Consider the following 15,260-nt stretch of genomic DNA (forward strand, 5'->3'; position numbering starts at 1 on the left):
AAATTGAATAAAAATTGTATTAATTAGATATAAATTAGTAGTGAATTAACGAATATGAATTGTTTTAATTCCCGTAGCTAATGTTGTCTCGGGAAACCTCAGCTAAGTAAGGAAAAAAATGGCAAAGACAAAGGGAGTTAGCTCGAGAAAATACGGTTGGTATTTCTATAATCCGAACCTAGTTATTAATTGTTATATATTTTTTTACTCAATGCATTTAATAAATGTTGAAGTGAGAATTATTGTGTTTATAATAGAAATGGATTAATTTGGTATGTGATGAATTTATATTGATTGAATTAAATTGAATTATATATATATATGTGTGTGTGTTTGTGTGTGTGTGTGAATGAGATATTATGCAATTATTAAATGAATTTTGGATAAATATTATGATAAATAATTAAGATGGGAATTATTTGTATTGTGTCTTTATAATTGAAATGAATTGATTTAGTGTGTGATAAATTTATATTGAATTGATTTATGAATATCTGTTTTATTGAATTTATATTGATTAAAATTATTTTGATTGAATTTATATTGATTGAATTATATAATATATATGATTTATGTAGAAATTTGAATATTGAATGAATGTTATATTGAAAAATATATTGATTGGAAATATGAGGAAATTGGTATGAATATATGAGATTTTAATATTTGAATATTTGATATTGAAAAATGAATTGAATTGTATTGAATTATGAATTAATGGGAATAATTGAAATATATTGTTGAATTGAATGAAATTGTATGAATTGTGAAAATGGGTAAATATATGTAATTATCTGAATGAGATATTGATGAAAGAATTATTAAATTGAGAAAGTGAATGAAATACCTATTAACTAGTCGGGCTAAGTCGGATATAATTGGCATGCCATAGGATCCGAAAGTGTACGGATTTGCTTGGCTTTATCGATCGTGCACTTTATGTGTCGATTTCAGCACCTCGTGTGTCGTATCGGGCACCTCGTGTGTCGTTTTAGACACTTTATGTGTCGATATCGATCGGTACTATGTACCGTTTTAGGCACAATGTGCCGTACTGGTGTGTTTGGGTTGGAATCCGTGTATCCGTCAAAGTCCGGGTTTGTTAATAAGTGTAAATAAGTGAAAGATAAATCGAATAAATTTGATTGATCAAGCTATTGAAATGAAACGAGAAATTGAATTGAGAATTGAAAATTTAGATATGAAATTGAAAATATGAACCAAAGGTTCATGAAATGATTGGAGTTCGAATTGATGATATATGATGCCACTTGATGAATTGAAATGTGATTTGAGATATATGAATCGTATGTATATACTAAAAGCTATCAGGAATAGTAAGTTGATATGATATAAATGAAATTGAATGTTATTGAAATGAATTAAAATGGAATATGATTGATAAGTGTATAGTTGAATATAGTTTAATGATATTGAAATGTGAGTAAATTAAGGAAAGCTATACTGAGTAGTAAGTGAAAGAATGAAGTAAATAATAATGGATTTAGTTAAGAATTGAACAATTATGTTATTGTGTTTATTATATGATTTATATAAAATTTATATGGTAAGTAGTTGAAATTTATCTATGAATAAATAATTGAATAATTGTAATTATTATTATGATCTTAAGTATTTGTTATATTATTAATTGTTCGGATTATAGAAATACCATTGAGTATACCATACTCAGCGTACGGTTTGTTTCTGTGCGCAGGTTAAGTAAAGATAGTACGTTGAATCAGCATCCCAGGACGATCTCGAATTCATTAAGGTAAAGTATGTTGAGTTGATAATGGTATATACCCAGGATGTTTAATGAGAGTCATTTAGGTTGTTAAAGTATTGATGAAATGAGTAAATTATGGTTGGCAACGGTATGTAGTATGAATTTTGAAATTTACTAAAAATTCGTAGTGATTCTAAATTAGTCCCGAATTGAATTTACTGTTCATATTAGACCGCGAGGGCCCATTAAAGGGACGACATCTTAAAACTAGGATGTGTGTGAATATTTATTTTAATTAATGACCGAAATTAGACTGTACTGACTGGTAATGTCTCGTAACCCTATTCCGGTGACGGTATAGGGTTAGGGGCGTTACAGATTAGCTAAGACAGAAGAGAAGGCACGGAACTCACCGCCCCAATCACTTTGAAATTGCTTGATATGCTTGCCAAACTGAGTGAAAACCATCTTCTGAAATTGACTAAAACATTCTACAGCTTGAGATTTCCGAATCATCAGATAAATCCAGGTAAACCGACTAGTCATATCAATAAAAGAAGCATAATAGAGATTCCCTTCACAAGGAACAGCAGCAGGTCCCCAGAGATCAGAGACTACCAACTCAAACAAGTCAACATATTTAGTATTAGATCACGAAAAAGGTAGCTTATGTGATTTACCCTGCTGACAAGCTACACAAACACCAGTAAGGTGACTTTTATTGCAAGAAATTTGACAACTAGCAAGAACATTTTTTACAATAGTATCAGCTGGATGACCCAGTCGTTTATGCCACAAACTAAAAACATCAGTGTTTGGAGAACAATTTTGAAGAGCAGCACTATTAACAGAATGAATCAAACTACTCGAACTGACCGAGAAATGATATAGTCCATCATGAACTTGGCCCCGCAGTAAGATTTCCCGTGTCTGGATGTCCTTAATCACACAATAGGAGGGGTGAAACTCAAAAAACACATTGTTATCAGTAGCGAACTTAGATACAGACAATAAATTCTTCCGAATACTCGGCACACATAGCACATTTGATAAAAGTAGTAACTTCTGCGTCGTAGGTATAACAGTATTCCCAATAGACGTAATTTTAGTGGAGATGCCATTACCCATTAAGAGGGAAGAATTACCTGAATACGGAGTGGATCCATACAAATCAGAATCAGTGCGACAGACATGATGGGTAGCCTCTAAGTCTGGACACCAGGACGCATTCCCTACTGGCAATGGAACATACAAGTTAGTGGAATTAAAATTCGAATCATAATGCGTAGAATCAGAGTAATTCAAAGCATGTAACTCAGAAACCCGAGGCGGAAGCCCAACAAACTGAGACGTAGGATATGGTGACGAATCAACACTAAACACACGAGCTCGTGGTTTCGTCCGCCACGGGGCCTCATGAACAGTCTGCCACGACCGGTCAACACCAACACAATTAGCTGACGGCTCAGGTACAAACATGCCATTATGTGGACGAGCCTTAATTGGCCCACAAGGCCCACGTGACCGAGGAGCCATCTGACCAGAGGAGTGGCCCAAGGATGTATTACCATGATTAATTCCCATAGCATTTTGATTTGGGCCAACCGCATGCCCATTATCATAAATTGGTTGGTCAACATTAGTAGGCAGCCCATCACCACGTGGAACAAATGGATTAAAACCATAAGTTCCAGCCCCAACATGTGTCTCACGTGGGACTCAGCTAGCACCTGCATAATTCGGCCAAGAGTGAGGCCTCCAATTTTGACCAGCAATCCCCTAATTTTGATCGAACCCCATATCTTTCATGCGCTCATCATCTCTCCCATTTGTCCAAGGAACAAAACCACCTCTTCTTGGCGCCGACCTATCAACCGGAGATGGTTCATCACGATGGTAACGATAATAGTAGCGCTGTGCAAGATGCCCAAATCGACTGCAGATCTGACATTGAATACAGGAACGGAACGAGCGTCCACGACCACGAGCAGAGAACTGACCTCCTCCACGAAGCGAACTGTCCATCGACTGAAGGGACAGGCCCTCCACTGTATTCGTAGTAACCAGTACCTCTTGGACAGACCGCGCCTGTCGAGCTTCGCATTCAATCAAGGCATCTACAAGACGTTGAAACAACAAGGGGCTCGAGGAGAGGGAAGCGGACGAAACAATCGAGTCAAAATCAGATGAAAGGCCGACTAGAAGAACCGCCGAGCGTTCAGCCTCCGAGATGTGAGATCCAGAGGCTGCAAGCAAAGCACACAAACTAGTGATTTTATTCACATAGAAGCGAATCGAGGGACTACCTTTCCGAAGGGAGTGAAGCTCATGTCGCAATTGCGACTGCTTCGTACTTGAATCGGCCGCAAACAGACTGTTGGCCATGAGCCACACATCATGAGCAGTCCTAACATCGGTAAAGGAGGATAAGAAAGACGAGCTAATGGTGGAGAGAAGCCAAGAAGTAAGCAAGCTCTCTTGCTGATCAAAAACCAGCACAGCGGGATTGACGACAAGACCTCTATCGGATGATTGAATGAACCTTGTCGGAGCCATCAATGAGCCATCAAGTAAGCCAAACAGACCATAGCCTCGAAGAATAAGTCGAATTTGTTGCTGCCACTGCACAAACGAGGCTTTGTCCAATTTCACAACATCATGGCGGGGGAAAGTCGTAACCACCCGATCACCAAGATTAAAGGTCGAGCCATGGAGCTCCGCAGAATCAGAGTCAGCAGAGTGCGTGGTAGTCATGCCCAAGAATCACCAAGCGAAAGATACCATGAAAGAATACTAAAGAATCAAGATACTCTTTAGAAGCAAATCTGTAGAAGAAAACAAAGTAATATTCTCAAAGTAACAAACTTAACTCAGCCCTTTCACTGGCTAGAATACATGTTTATATAGGAACTAGAAGCCTAAATTGTTGTTAATAGAATAGCCTAACAAATTCTAACCGACTAACCACTTATCTAATTACACATTAAACATATGTGTATTGTGAATACTATAACAGAATGCCATCGGATTACATATCGGGTTCGGGTCACAAGCAATTTTACAGGCTAACAACGAGTAGTCTCACTCGAAACAAGCCGCTCTCATTGCATGTAGGGAGTGTTGAAGAAATTGTTACGAATGCATTGGAAGAATGTAGTAAGATGAAGGAACCAATCCTTTTCTTCCATGAGATGAATAAGATTGCTTTCAAAGTCATAATGACCATGTTCCTTGGCTATGCAACTGACGATACTATTATCGCATCAATGGAGAAGTCTTATACAGATTTATTCTCTGGATTATTTTGCACTCCTATTAACATCCCTGGTTTTGCATACCATAAAGCAGTCAAGCCAAGGAAGAAGCAGGTGAAAGAGATTCAAGGCGTATTGGGTGAAAAGAGAGAGGAAACTTAATGACCCAAACTCAAAGATCAGCCTAATTGATGTTATTAGGGAAGCTGAAGATTCGAAAGGAGAAAAATTGGATGAAAAATATATTATTATTATATTAGTGATGTTCTTGATTGCGGGTCGTGAAACTTCGGGACGTGCAGCTACATGGGCCACCATCTATCTCCATCATCATCCCCATGTGTTGCAAAAGGCCAAGGTGAATCGAGGTTTTAGTTTTTTTAGTGAAATAAACCCATGTTTTCAACTTTATATAGATTTTAAATTCCACATGTTCCAGGAAGAGCAAGAGAAAATCATGAAAAGAAGGCCTTCTTCCCAGAAAGGTTTAACCCTCTCCGAAATCAAACAAATGAAATATCTATCTAAGGTTAGAATTAAGGTTTATATATTCATCAATTCTTCCCACTTGCAAATATGAAATCAATGTTATATAACATTTTAGGTGATTGACGAAACATTACGAAGACGGACCAATGTTTTTGCACTATTTCGAGAGGCAAAAAATGATACTTATCTAAATGGTTAGTTTCCCTATGATTAACTCTTATTTTATCAACAAAAAAAAAGCCTTGTTATCAGGTTTAATTGTTTACCCATTTTTTTTGTTGCCTCACAAGATTTTTAAAAGAGTTGCTTTTAATATGTTTTTAAAGGGTACTTCATACCAAAAGGTTGGAAAGTGTTGTTTTGGCAAAGTGCAGTTCATATGGACCCTGAAATTTATCCCAACCCAAAAGAATTCCTTCCTTCAAGATGGGATGTAAGTAAAATACGGATTTTCCATTAACCATTGTTCAATAAATTTAAATTACACGAGAATACACAAAACAATAGCTTCTTCTTTTTTTAATCTGGGTTTTAAATGTTTACAGGGTTTTAAACCCAAGGTAGGAGCTTTTCTACCCTTTGGAGCAGGAAGTAGTACTTGTCCTGGAGCTGATCTAGCCAAACTTGTGATCTCCAGTTTCCTTCATTGTTTCACCCTTAACTATAAGTGGGTTTACTTAAAAAAATTTCTTATCAAATTATGCTTTTCATCTCTATACTGTATTCAATTTGGAAACTTAGTTTTTAATTTAGTACTTCAATGTTATAATCAAAATTGATAGCATAGTAGGAGGACAAAATTATATCAAATTAAATTTCTAAATTAAGTACAATACAAAGATAAGGAAACCAAAATTTGACCTTTTTCTTTACAATGATTATAATTTAAAAGGTTAAAATGCAAATTTTGTAATATGCAGGCTTGAACAACTTAATCCAGGAGGCCCTGTTAATTATTTGCCTTGTTCACCAGATCCAGCTGATAACTGTCCTGCCAGAATCATTAAAATCCGTTGATTATGCTCAGGATTGTTACTAACTTCTACTTTAATTTATAGTTGTAAGGTTCCCTAGCAAAGACAACCCATGTAATAAAAAGGACAACTTGATTTAGATGTGTCTATTTCTTTTTTATAGTTATAAACGGAAGAATACAAAGTGACCGATAAAGTTGATCGTTGAAGTCCCCATTTTAAGGTCAAGAATGCAAGTTTCAACTTGAAGAAGCGCATTTATTAAAAGGCTTTCTATTGCATATGGATTAATGTGGCTTGAGGACACCCAAGGTGTAAAAAAATGATAGAAGTATAGATTTTTTTTTGTTCCAACTTTGCGTTTTGTAGGTAGACATTTGCAAATTTTAAAGTTACTCTATATATAGGGTGAGGATCGAAACCTCAATCACTGATTAAGATAGAAGAGATATTTTAAAATTTTTAAAATTTTCACTTAATAGTCATCTAACAATAAAGTCAAAAATATTAATTATAGTTTTTTTTCTTAAAAACACTCATTTAAAATTATCATGATAATTTTTTTTTTGTGTTTTGACTGACATAGTTAACTATTTAGACTAACTAATAACCTTATAAAGATAGAGAATCAAGTTATGTCAAAAATTAAAGTAAATAGATTAGATCTCAAGTTTTAACATAATTTAGGGCTAAATTAAAATTTCACCATTATCTTATAATATAAAAAAAGCAACGCAAACCCAAAACAAATAAGAAGCCACATGACTATTTCTAAGACTCTTAGGGTATTTAAATTATATATAATCATTTAGATTGATTAATAACATTATAAAAATATAGGGATCAAATTATGTTAGAAATTAAAAATAAAACATAGATTAAATCTCAAATTTAATCATATTAAAAGGGCCAAAACTAATATTTAACTGTTTTTTCTAAAATGTAAAAAGAAGAAGATGAATATGCCATGTGTTCCTAATTAAATTAATAATTAAACTAGTTTTTATCTTGTGTAATGCATGAATTGATTGTGTATAAATTAAAGTATATTTAATAATTTTGAAAATTTTTAATGAAGTTTATAAAATTCCTTTAAAAATTCAAATTTTTACTTCAATGAAAATTTTATTTAAATATAATATAATAAAAATATATTTAATTTGTATACATATTATATTAACAAATTGTAACGTGTTTTAACCACTTTTCAAACATTTATGTAAACTTTTATAAAAATTGAAAAAATAAGATTGTTTTAAATAATTTGTTTTAAGATATGTATGTTAAACTGTTTTTAAAAAATTGTTTGAAATTAAAAAAAATTATTATGTAAATATTTTTAAATTTTAATTTTAAAATTTAAAAATATTATATATGAAATAATTATTTGCACATAATTTGTAATATTGGTTAAAAATAACTTTATTTTTGAAAATAAAGATAAGATAATTTATAAATTAACGGTATTAATTTAGCTTAGAAAGTTAAAAAATGGTATATTTTGCTAAAACAATAGTAATATTTCATTGTTTTTGGGGTAAAAATATATTATAATAAAACGTTAAAATTAATTCACTGTAGTTTTTGGTAAATTTTTTTATTAAATGTTTGTCGGTATGGATTTTTTGGCAAAACGTTCAATAAAAGGTAATATAACGAATTAAAACGAAAATTTTTAAAAATTAGCAAAAATATTAAATATAATTTGCAAATTAAAAATGTAGTTAAAGTTGTAAATTGAATACTAATTGGCAGACCTATGAAACTAATTCGTAGACCTATGAACCTATAATATATAACACGAGCTAATTTGTTAATGTAATTATTTTTAAAAAGAAATAAAAAAAGTGTAAATTTAATGTCAACATAAAAAAATCAATAAATATATTAACTGTATATAAATAAAATTATAATAAATAGAAATATCAATTGTTAAAATAATTCGAAAATTTTGAATTTGAAATATTAAAATTATTATAATAAATAGATATACTCATTTTTATTATAAATTTTGTACTAATAAAAATATTAATTTATGACGAATAATTAAAATTAAAATTAAAATTAAAAATGAATTTTAATTATAAAAATAATAATAAGATTAATTTAAAATTATAATATATGCATAATAATTAAATTATGTTTAATGTAAATTATCTAATATGATTTAAAAAGGCAAGAAGTAAAAGAGTAGTTTATCTAAAGTGAAAGTAAGCGCTTTAAATGAGGAGTATTATTTATTTATTTAGAACTTGTAATATATAATATTAATTGTTTATCCCGTGCGATACACGAATTGATTATGTGTATTAAATATTTTTTTATTTAAATAAAATATAAATTTCTTAAATTTAATATACAAAACATAATTATTTGTATTATGCTTAAAATACTGTTTATATAGATTTTTAATTTAAAATAATTTTGGAAAAAAAATGTAAAAAGGATAAGAAGCAGGTTTGGCAGGCTTTGGTATGAGCAGCCGGCTTCAATTAATCACTAATGCCTAACGCGTTAATTATGAGAGCTGATACGTCAAAAACAGATTAAAAACATTAAGCAAATTGGGGAATTATCCAACCAAAAAACACCAAGTCCAAAGTCAACAATAATTACGACCCCATCCTTACAACCCTAAACTCTAAATTTCCTCTTTAAATCCTTAAAATTCAACCTTTTGAAGAATACCCCTTATTAATTAGTAAATATAGGTTTTTAATTAAATTTAAATATTATGACCACTAAATAATTTAATATAACATTTTTTATATTTTTAAATATCTATTTTTATACATATAATTGTACAAAATTGAAAATTTATTTATATCAAAGTTAGATATATAATTTTAATATTTATGGGTGCATTTAATTATGAGTTTTGTACTATAAATCAGAGCTCCTATACTTGAAAACCCAAAACACAGAGAAGTGAAGAAATGGAGTTAGATTTGTGGAGTATTGCTATAATTGTGGTAACATTTGTTGTTTCATTTGGATTCCTTAAGAAAGCTTATGAGAGGTAAATCCTTCCATAGTTTTGGTTTCCAGTTATTTTTTGTTTCAATTTTTTTATTCCTATAATTCATCTTTCTAATTTAATTAAACTTAAACAAACTATTTTAGGGATTCTTTTCAATATATTTTTTGACATGATGATAAATTTAGTTCTTAATATTTTCATTTTTTTGTCAAATTAGCCTTTATTTTTTTAGCTAAATTTAACATTAACCTTTCAAAAAGAGTCAAATTATTTTTCTTTAATAGAAATGCTGATTAAAATATTAATTTTTTAACGACGTTGGTGTGAAAACCCGTGTGGTGGTCTACGTGTACTTTATGCTAACACGATATTATTTGTTTTATATGTCACGTCAATAAATAATTTAAAATTGTAACAATATTAAAAATTCAAAATTCAAAAAATTAGCATGAGGTACATGTGGACTGCCATATGCTTAAATGTTTAGCATTTTAGTTAGTACTTTTGTTAAAAAAATCAATTTGACTCTGTTTCAAAAAGTTAATGGTCAAATTTGACTCTTTTTAAAAGGTTAAAGACTAAATTTAACTCGATTGTTTTAACAGTTGATTCAAATAGTTTTTTTGGTTTAACTCAACCATTTCATACTATATCGCAAGTAACTAATTTTTTTCTAGACGGACACCTCAATTGAGAAACGTTCAAACTATCATCTCTTCTTATTGATTGAAAAGATCTGGGTTGTACTTACTTTAACATTAACGACAAAAGTCTAATTCAAATCTTTAAAATATCTTAAAATATTTGAATTAAATGTTTAAAATATTAATATTGTTTTAATCAATTCTTTTTGTTAGTTTAGACGTCACTTTATGCACATTCGAATATTACATGAAACATATTTAAAATACATCTGGACTTAAATTTGAAATATGTATCTGACGGGAAGATATGATCAATATAATATTAAAACACTGAAACAACAATTAAAGTATTTTAATATATATTATTATTTAATGTAACGTTAATATAGTTTTTAAATAATTTTTTAATAATATTTTAATGTAAACTCATTTTTTAGAGCATATCGAATCAAAATTTAAAAAAATTGATTTAAACATCTTATATATATCTTACCTGAACCTAACCCAACCATGACAGCTTCTCATGTCATCAGAACTAAAATTATTGCACATCAAAAAGGACCATTAGAATTTTTAAGTGATAATTAACCTTTCACTAGAAAATTTAATGAATGATAAAATGTGAACAGATTAGGGCAGCAGCAGCTTAAGTCCCTCCCTCCAGGTGATATGGGATGGCCATTGATTGGGAATACGTGGTCTTTCATAAGAGCTTACAAATCCCAAAACCCAGAATCTTTCATCAACAATTTGAAGAAAAGGTCTCTTGCCAACCCTGCTTTAATTTAATCTCCAAACTAAAAACCTTCTTTAAAGGAAAAAGAACTAACATGGAAGCAAATCCAGGTACGGTAAAACAGGGATTTACAAGACCCATTTGTTTGGGAAGGCAAGCATCATAGTTTGCAGTGCGGAGTTATGTAAGAAAGTGTTGACAGATGACAATAACTTTCAATGGGGCTACCCTGTTTCAAATCTGATTCTGGGTGATGTGCCATTCGACTACATGTCTAGTCACAGGCGACTTCACAGGCTAGTGACAGCGGTTCTCAATCAACACCAACCCCCTTCATCGCATTTAGGGACCATTGAGAAAATCGTTATCAACACACTGGAAGAATGGAGTAAGATGAAGGAACCGATCCTTTTCGTTCCTGAGGTGAATAAGTTTGTGTTCAAACTCATTATAGCCATCTTTCTTGGCTCTGGAACTGACGATAATCAAATTGCATCCATGGAGGAGTATTATAGAAAAGTATACTATGGATTACATACCACTCCCATTAACATCCCTGGTTTTGCATATCATAGAGCAGTCCAGGCAAGGAAGGTGCTGGTGAATAAGATTCGAGGTGTATTGGGTGAAAGGAGAGAGAGGAGATGTAATGACCCCGACCCAAACACAGGCATAATCGACTTTTTGGAGAAAGGTGATTATGAGGATGGTAGACCTATGAGCCATGAACACCTTGTTGTTTTGTTAATCGGGCTCTTCATTGCGGGTCGTGAAACTACATCTCGAACGGCTATATGGGCCACCATCTATCTCCATAATCATCCCCATCTGTTGCATAAGGCCAAGGTGAAATGGGATTTTGGTCTTTTACCCAAAACAACTCATCTGTTTTAACTTTTTTATTGGATTTCAAATTCCAATTTTTCAGGAAGAGCAAGAGGAAATCGTGAAAAGAAGACCTTCTTCCCAGAAAGGTTTAACCTTCACCGAAATTAAACAAATGAAATATCTATCCAAGGTTAGAATTAAGATTTATATGTTCATCAATCATTTCCACTTGCAAATATGAAATCATTGTTGTATAACTTTTTAGGTGATTAATGAGACACTACGAATACGCACCAATAATTTTTCAATCTTTCGAGAAGCAAAAAATGTAACTTATCTCAATGGTTAGTTTCTCTATAATTTCACCATATCCACTCTACGTGTTTAATTACTCAATTTCCTGCCTTCTCCTGTCTCACAACCAGTTTTAGAGTTGCTTTTAATATGTTTTTTAAAGGCTACCAGATACCACAAAGCTGGAAAGTGTTGGTATGGACAAGTGCAGTTCATATGGACCCTGAAATTTATCCCAACCCAAACCAGTTCCTTCCTTCAAGATGGGATGTAAGTAAAATGGTGAAATAATGACCTCATACCATGGCATTGTAATAAGTATGCTTTTTTTTTCTTAAAAATGTTTCCAGGATTTTATACCCAAAGCAGGGGCTTTTCTACCCTTTTCAACAGGAAGTAGTACCTGTCCTGGAGCTGATTTGGCCAAACTTGAAGTCACCATTTTCCTTCATTATTTCCTCCTCAACTATAAGTGAGTTTGGCTTAATTTCTTTTTAGTAATGTACATTTTAGGTCATTGTGTAAGTTAAAATCTTTTACTTTCATAATATGCAGGCTTGTACAACTTAATCCAGGAGGTCCTGTTAATTATTTCCCTTCACCAGATCCAGTCGATAACTGTCCTGCCAAAATCATTAAGATCCGTTGATTATGCTTTACTACTTTAGTTCATAATAAAAAGGTTCCCAGCTTCTAATTTCCAGTTTTAGTGTAGCTAACACAGTCTATGCAATAAAAAAGACAAACATGTGTTCCGTTCTAGGTGCCAATTTTAAAATTTTGGTCTTACTCAAAGGATTATTGTTAAATTTTTTAAGTTTTCTTATTTCCAAAATTTGATTTGGTAAACATATTATCATGTGTAAACTGTAAAGCCATGTCAACTTATTATTTCACATGCAGTCAACCCTCTCTTTAACGGGAAGAGATTGTATGAAATAGTGACGCCATGTCATCTGTATCCCTTTTTCAATAATTTTATGCTACCTCAGTATTTTCATCAATCCAAATTAAAATCCTGAAATTCAAGATAAAATTAATGATGTTGCATAAAACTATTAGAAAGGGGCAATATCTTTGTTTCATACAATCCTTTCTCTTCTATAACAACCACAAACTATAACAATATTTCACTATAATAGTCAAGTCTTTTGGAGAACCGATTTTTTTGTGTTTTATTTTAATTCTCTATAATAGATTTTCACTTATAACAACAATATCCATAGTTAAGGAGTACATTCTTTATTAAATTAGTTCTTTATAACAAAATATTGTCTAAATTTTTAAATGAAATTATATATAGCTATTTCATATAAGTAACCCCATTAATTATCATTTATTAAATGAAAATGATTTTAATTAAAATATTTTTCAATAAAATGATTAAATTTTATGTAAAAAATCTATTAATCATATTTTATTAAATGAAAATGATTTTCAATGAGTGAAATTAAATATATTAATTCAATAAAACTATTAAGCTCCTTAATTAAATATTCTACTATAAATTTAGAATATCATAAACTTAGATTACTTGAATTTAATTACTCGTGATAAATTATTTAATTTAAATAACTCATATTGGTTAATTGAACTTGTTAGATTTATGAACTTTATATTAATCGTGTGACAGAATGTAAATAAAAGATACATAAAAGCAATAACGTATGCACCTGCTATACATCTTTTAAAATTTGTTGATTTGATTCTCATTTTCTTTCTTTTATGAACCTAATTCCCAATTTCTTTATTTGGTGGAAATTCATTATATGAACTTTATATTAAGTTTACAACGGTTAACTTTCTATAATAGTGTTGTCATAGGTGTATAGCAGCCATCTCTCTATAATAGACAAAATCTAAGTAAACAAATACGATTGTATTACTCACTAAAAATCCAATCAATAGTCTAACAGCTCTCATTTGCATTAAGATCGAAATTTCAAAATCCAAAAAGTATAGTGACTTAGAATAATCAAATTGGATAATATGCACTAAATCTACAATTGTATGCATAGTATATGACTAGTAGAATTAAGTAAAAGGACTTGCCCATCTTTCTAAATTAAATAAAATAGGTGTATGATAAGATAATCCATTTTCTTTATTATCTTACTTTATTTTTATTTTTTTATTATTCTATTGTTCTTGTCTTTTAATTTGAATTTTTGAATTTAATAAAGAAAGAGTTTATTATAAATTGTCGAAATATTCGATTCATTAGAATCTGATCCAAGAAAAAGGATTATTAGTAAAAATAGGATTTTTGAGAGATATAGAAAGATGCAAAACTCTATATTTCTATTCTATCTCTATTTAAATTATATATACATACGCAATAGATGAAGATAAAATTCGTTTTATTTGTCTCTCCAATTTCGAATTTCATTTCCCATAAATAAAAATTTAACCCCATGTAATGCAATTTCCTAAAAGTAATACAAGAAAAACACAATGAAATGCTACCAAACTCCTACAAGATTTAATTTGGAAAGCCATTTTAGTAAAATTTTTAACTTTTTCTTGAAATAAAGATCATTTATTTAGATAAATGCTAAATACAGCCAGGGATAAAATTAAACTTCTATAAGTACACATTCAAAAGATGCCATTTTCGCATGGCTTATATACATTAACCAGAATATTATTCGCTACTAGTTTATTTTATACATGCCATAAAATAATCCAAAACATAGCAGTACCAAACAGTGGATAGTGATAGTGTGACGAGTTGTTGACGATCCCCGAGCAAAGGCCAAATTTTATAATCTATAAAATAGAGAAACGTAACAACAGAGTAAGCTTTCAAGGCTTAGTAAGTCTTAAGTAAAACAATTAACTTTGCTGGATTAAATACATTTATAACTTACACAAAATCCAAGTGAAGTCTCGATGGGCTTAATAAGCCTACACAAGAACATAATACATACATGGCCAACTTAATGTGCTGATCATCCGTAATTGTTGATTTATTACTAAGTCGCTTAAGATTAGGCCTTACACAAATCACGTTTTGAAATGTCAAGATATATCACCATTTGGTCAAATAGATTAAACCCTATGTATGCACATGTAATTCATCTATTTCATCCAAATTTAAGAGTATATACCCCTTCGCATTTAAAAACATCAATGCTACTTTTAGTTTAATCAGTTGAACTAAAACATAACACTATAATCACATTGGGTTTCCATATTTGGAAGCACATATTCATGTTTTCATCTTGCATAAACAATTTGATAGAGTCGATACTCGTTGAATATAACTTATAACCATCTCATAAGTGATTCCCCAAGTACATTTGTAATACAAACGAATTCGAGTTCACATA

The 15,260-nt window shown here is 30.8% G+C and overlaps 2 protein-coding genes across 3 annotated transcripts; both read left to right on the forward strand.

The window, feature by feature from the left end:
- Window positions 1-5,245: 5,245 nt before the first annotated feature.
- Window positions 5,246-6,489, forward strand: LOC108462018 (beta-amyrin 11-oxidase). The gene is made up of 6 exons (XM_017762025.2): window positions 5,246-5,341; window positions 5,423-5,512; window positions 5,588-5,666; window positions 5,799-5,905; window positions 6,018-6,139; window positions 6,393-6,489. The coding sequence occupies exons 1-6, from the start codon at window positions 5,246-5,248 to the stop codon at window positions 6,487-6,489; spliced, it is 591 nt and encodes a 196-aa protein (XP_017617514.2).
- A 2,830-nt stretch (window positions 6,490-9,319) lies between these two features.
- LOC128280596 (beta-amyrin 11-oxidase-like) lies at window positions 9,320-12,777 on the forward strand. Of its 2 annotated transcripts, XM_053018818.1 has the most exons (8): window positions 9,320-9,465; window positions 10,700-10,831; window positions 10,917-11,652; window positions 11,735-11,824; window positions 11,900-11,978; window positions 12,092-12,198; window positions 12,279-12,400; window positions 12,484-12,777. In XM_053018818.1, exons 1-8 carry the CDS (start codon window positions 9,383-9,385, stop codon window positions 12,575-12,577), a joined length of 1,443 nt encoding a protein of 480 aa, XP_052874778.1. In that variant the 5' UTR covers window positions 9,320-9,382; the 3' UTR covers window positions 12,578-12,777. The 2 variants fall into 2 exon arrangements, with proteins under 2 accessions (XP_052874778.1, XP_052874779.1); XM_053018819.1 differs by lacking the exon at window positions 12,484-12,777 and having other exon boundaries at window positions 12,100-12,198.
- Window positions 12,778-15,260: the final 2,483 nt, after the last annotated feature.

This window comes from Gossypium arboreum, chromosome 9 (assembly GCF_025698485.1).
Source record: "Gossypium arboreum isolate Shixiya-1 chromosome 9, ASM2569848v2, whole genome shotgun sequence".
Taxonomy (NCBI): Eukaryota; Viridiplantae; Streptophyta; class Magnoliopsida; order Malvales; family Malvaceae; genus Gossypium; species Gossypium arboreum.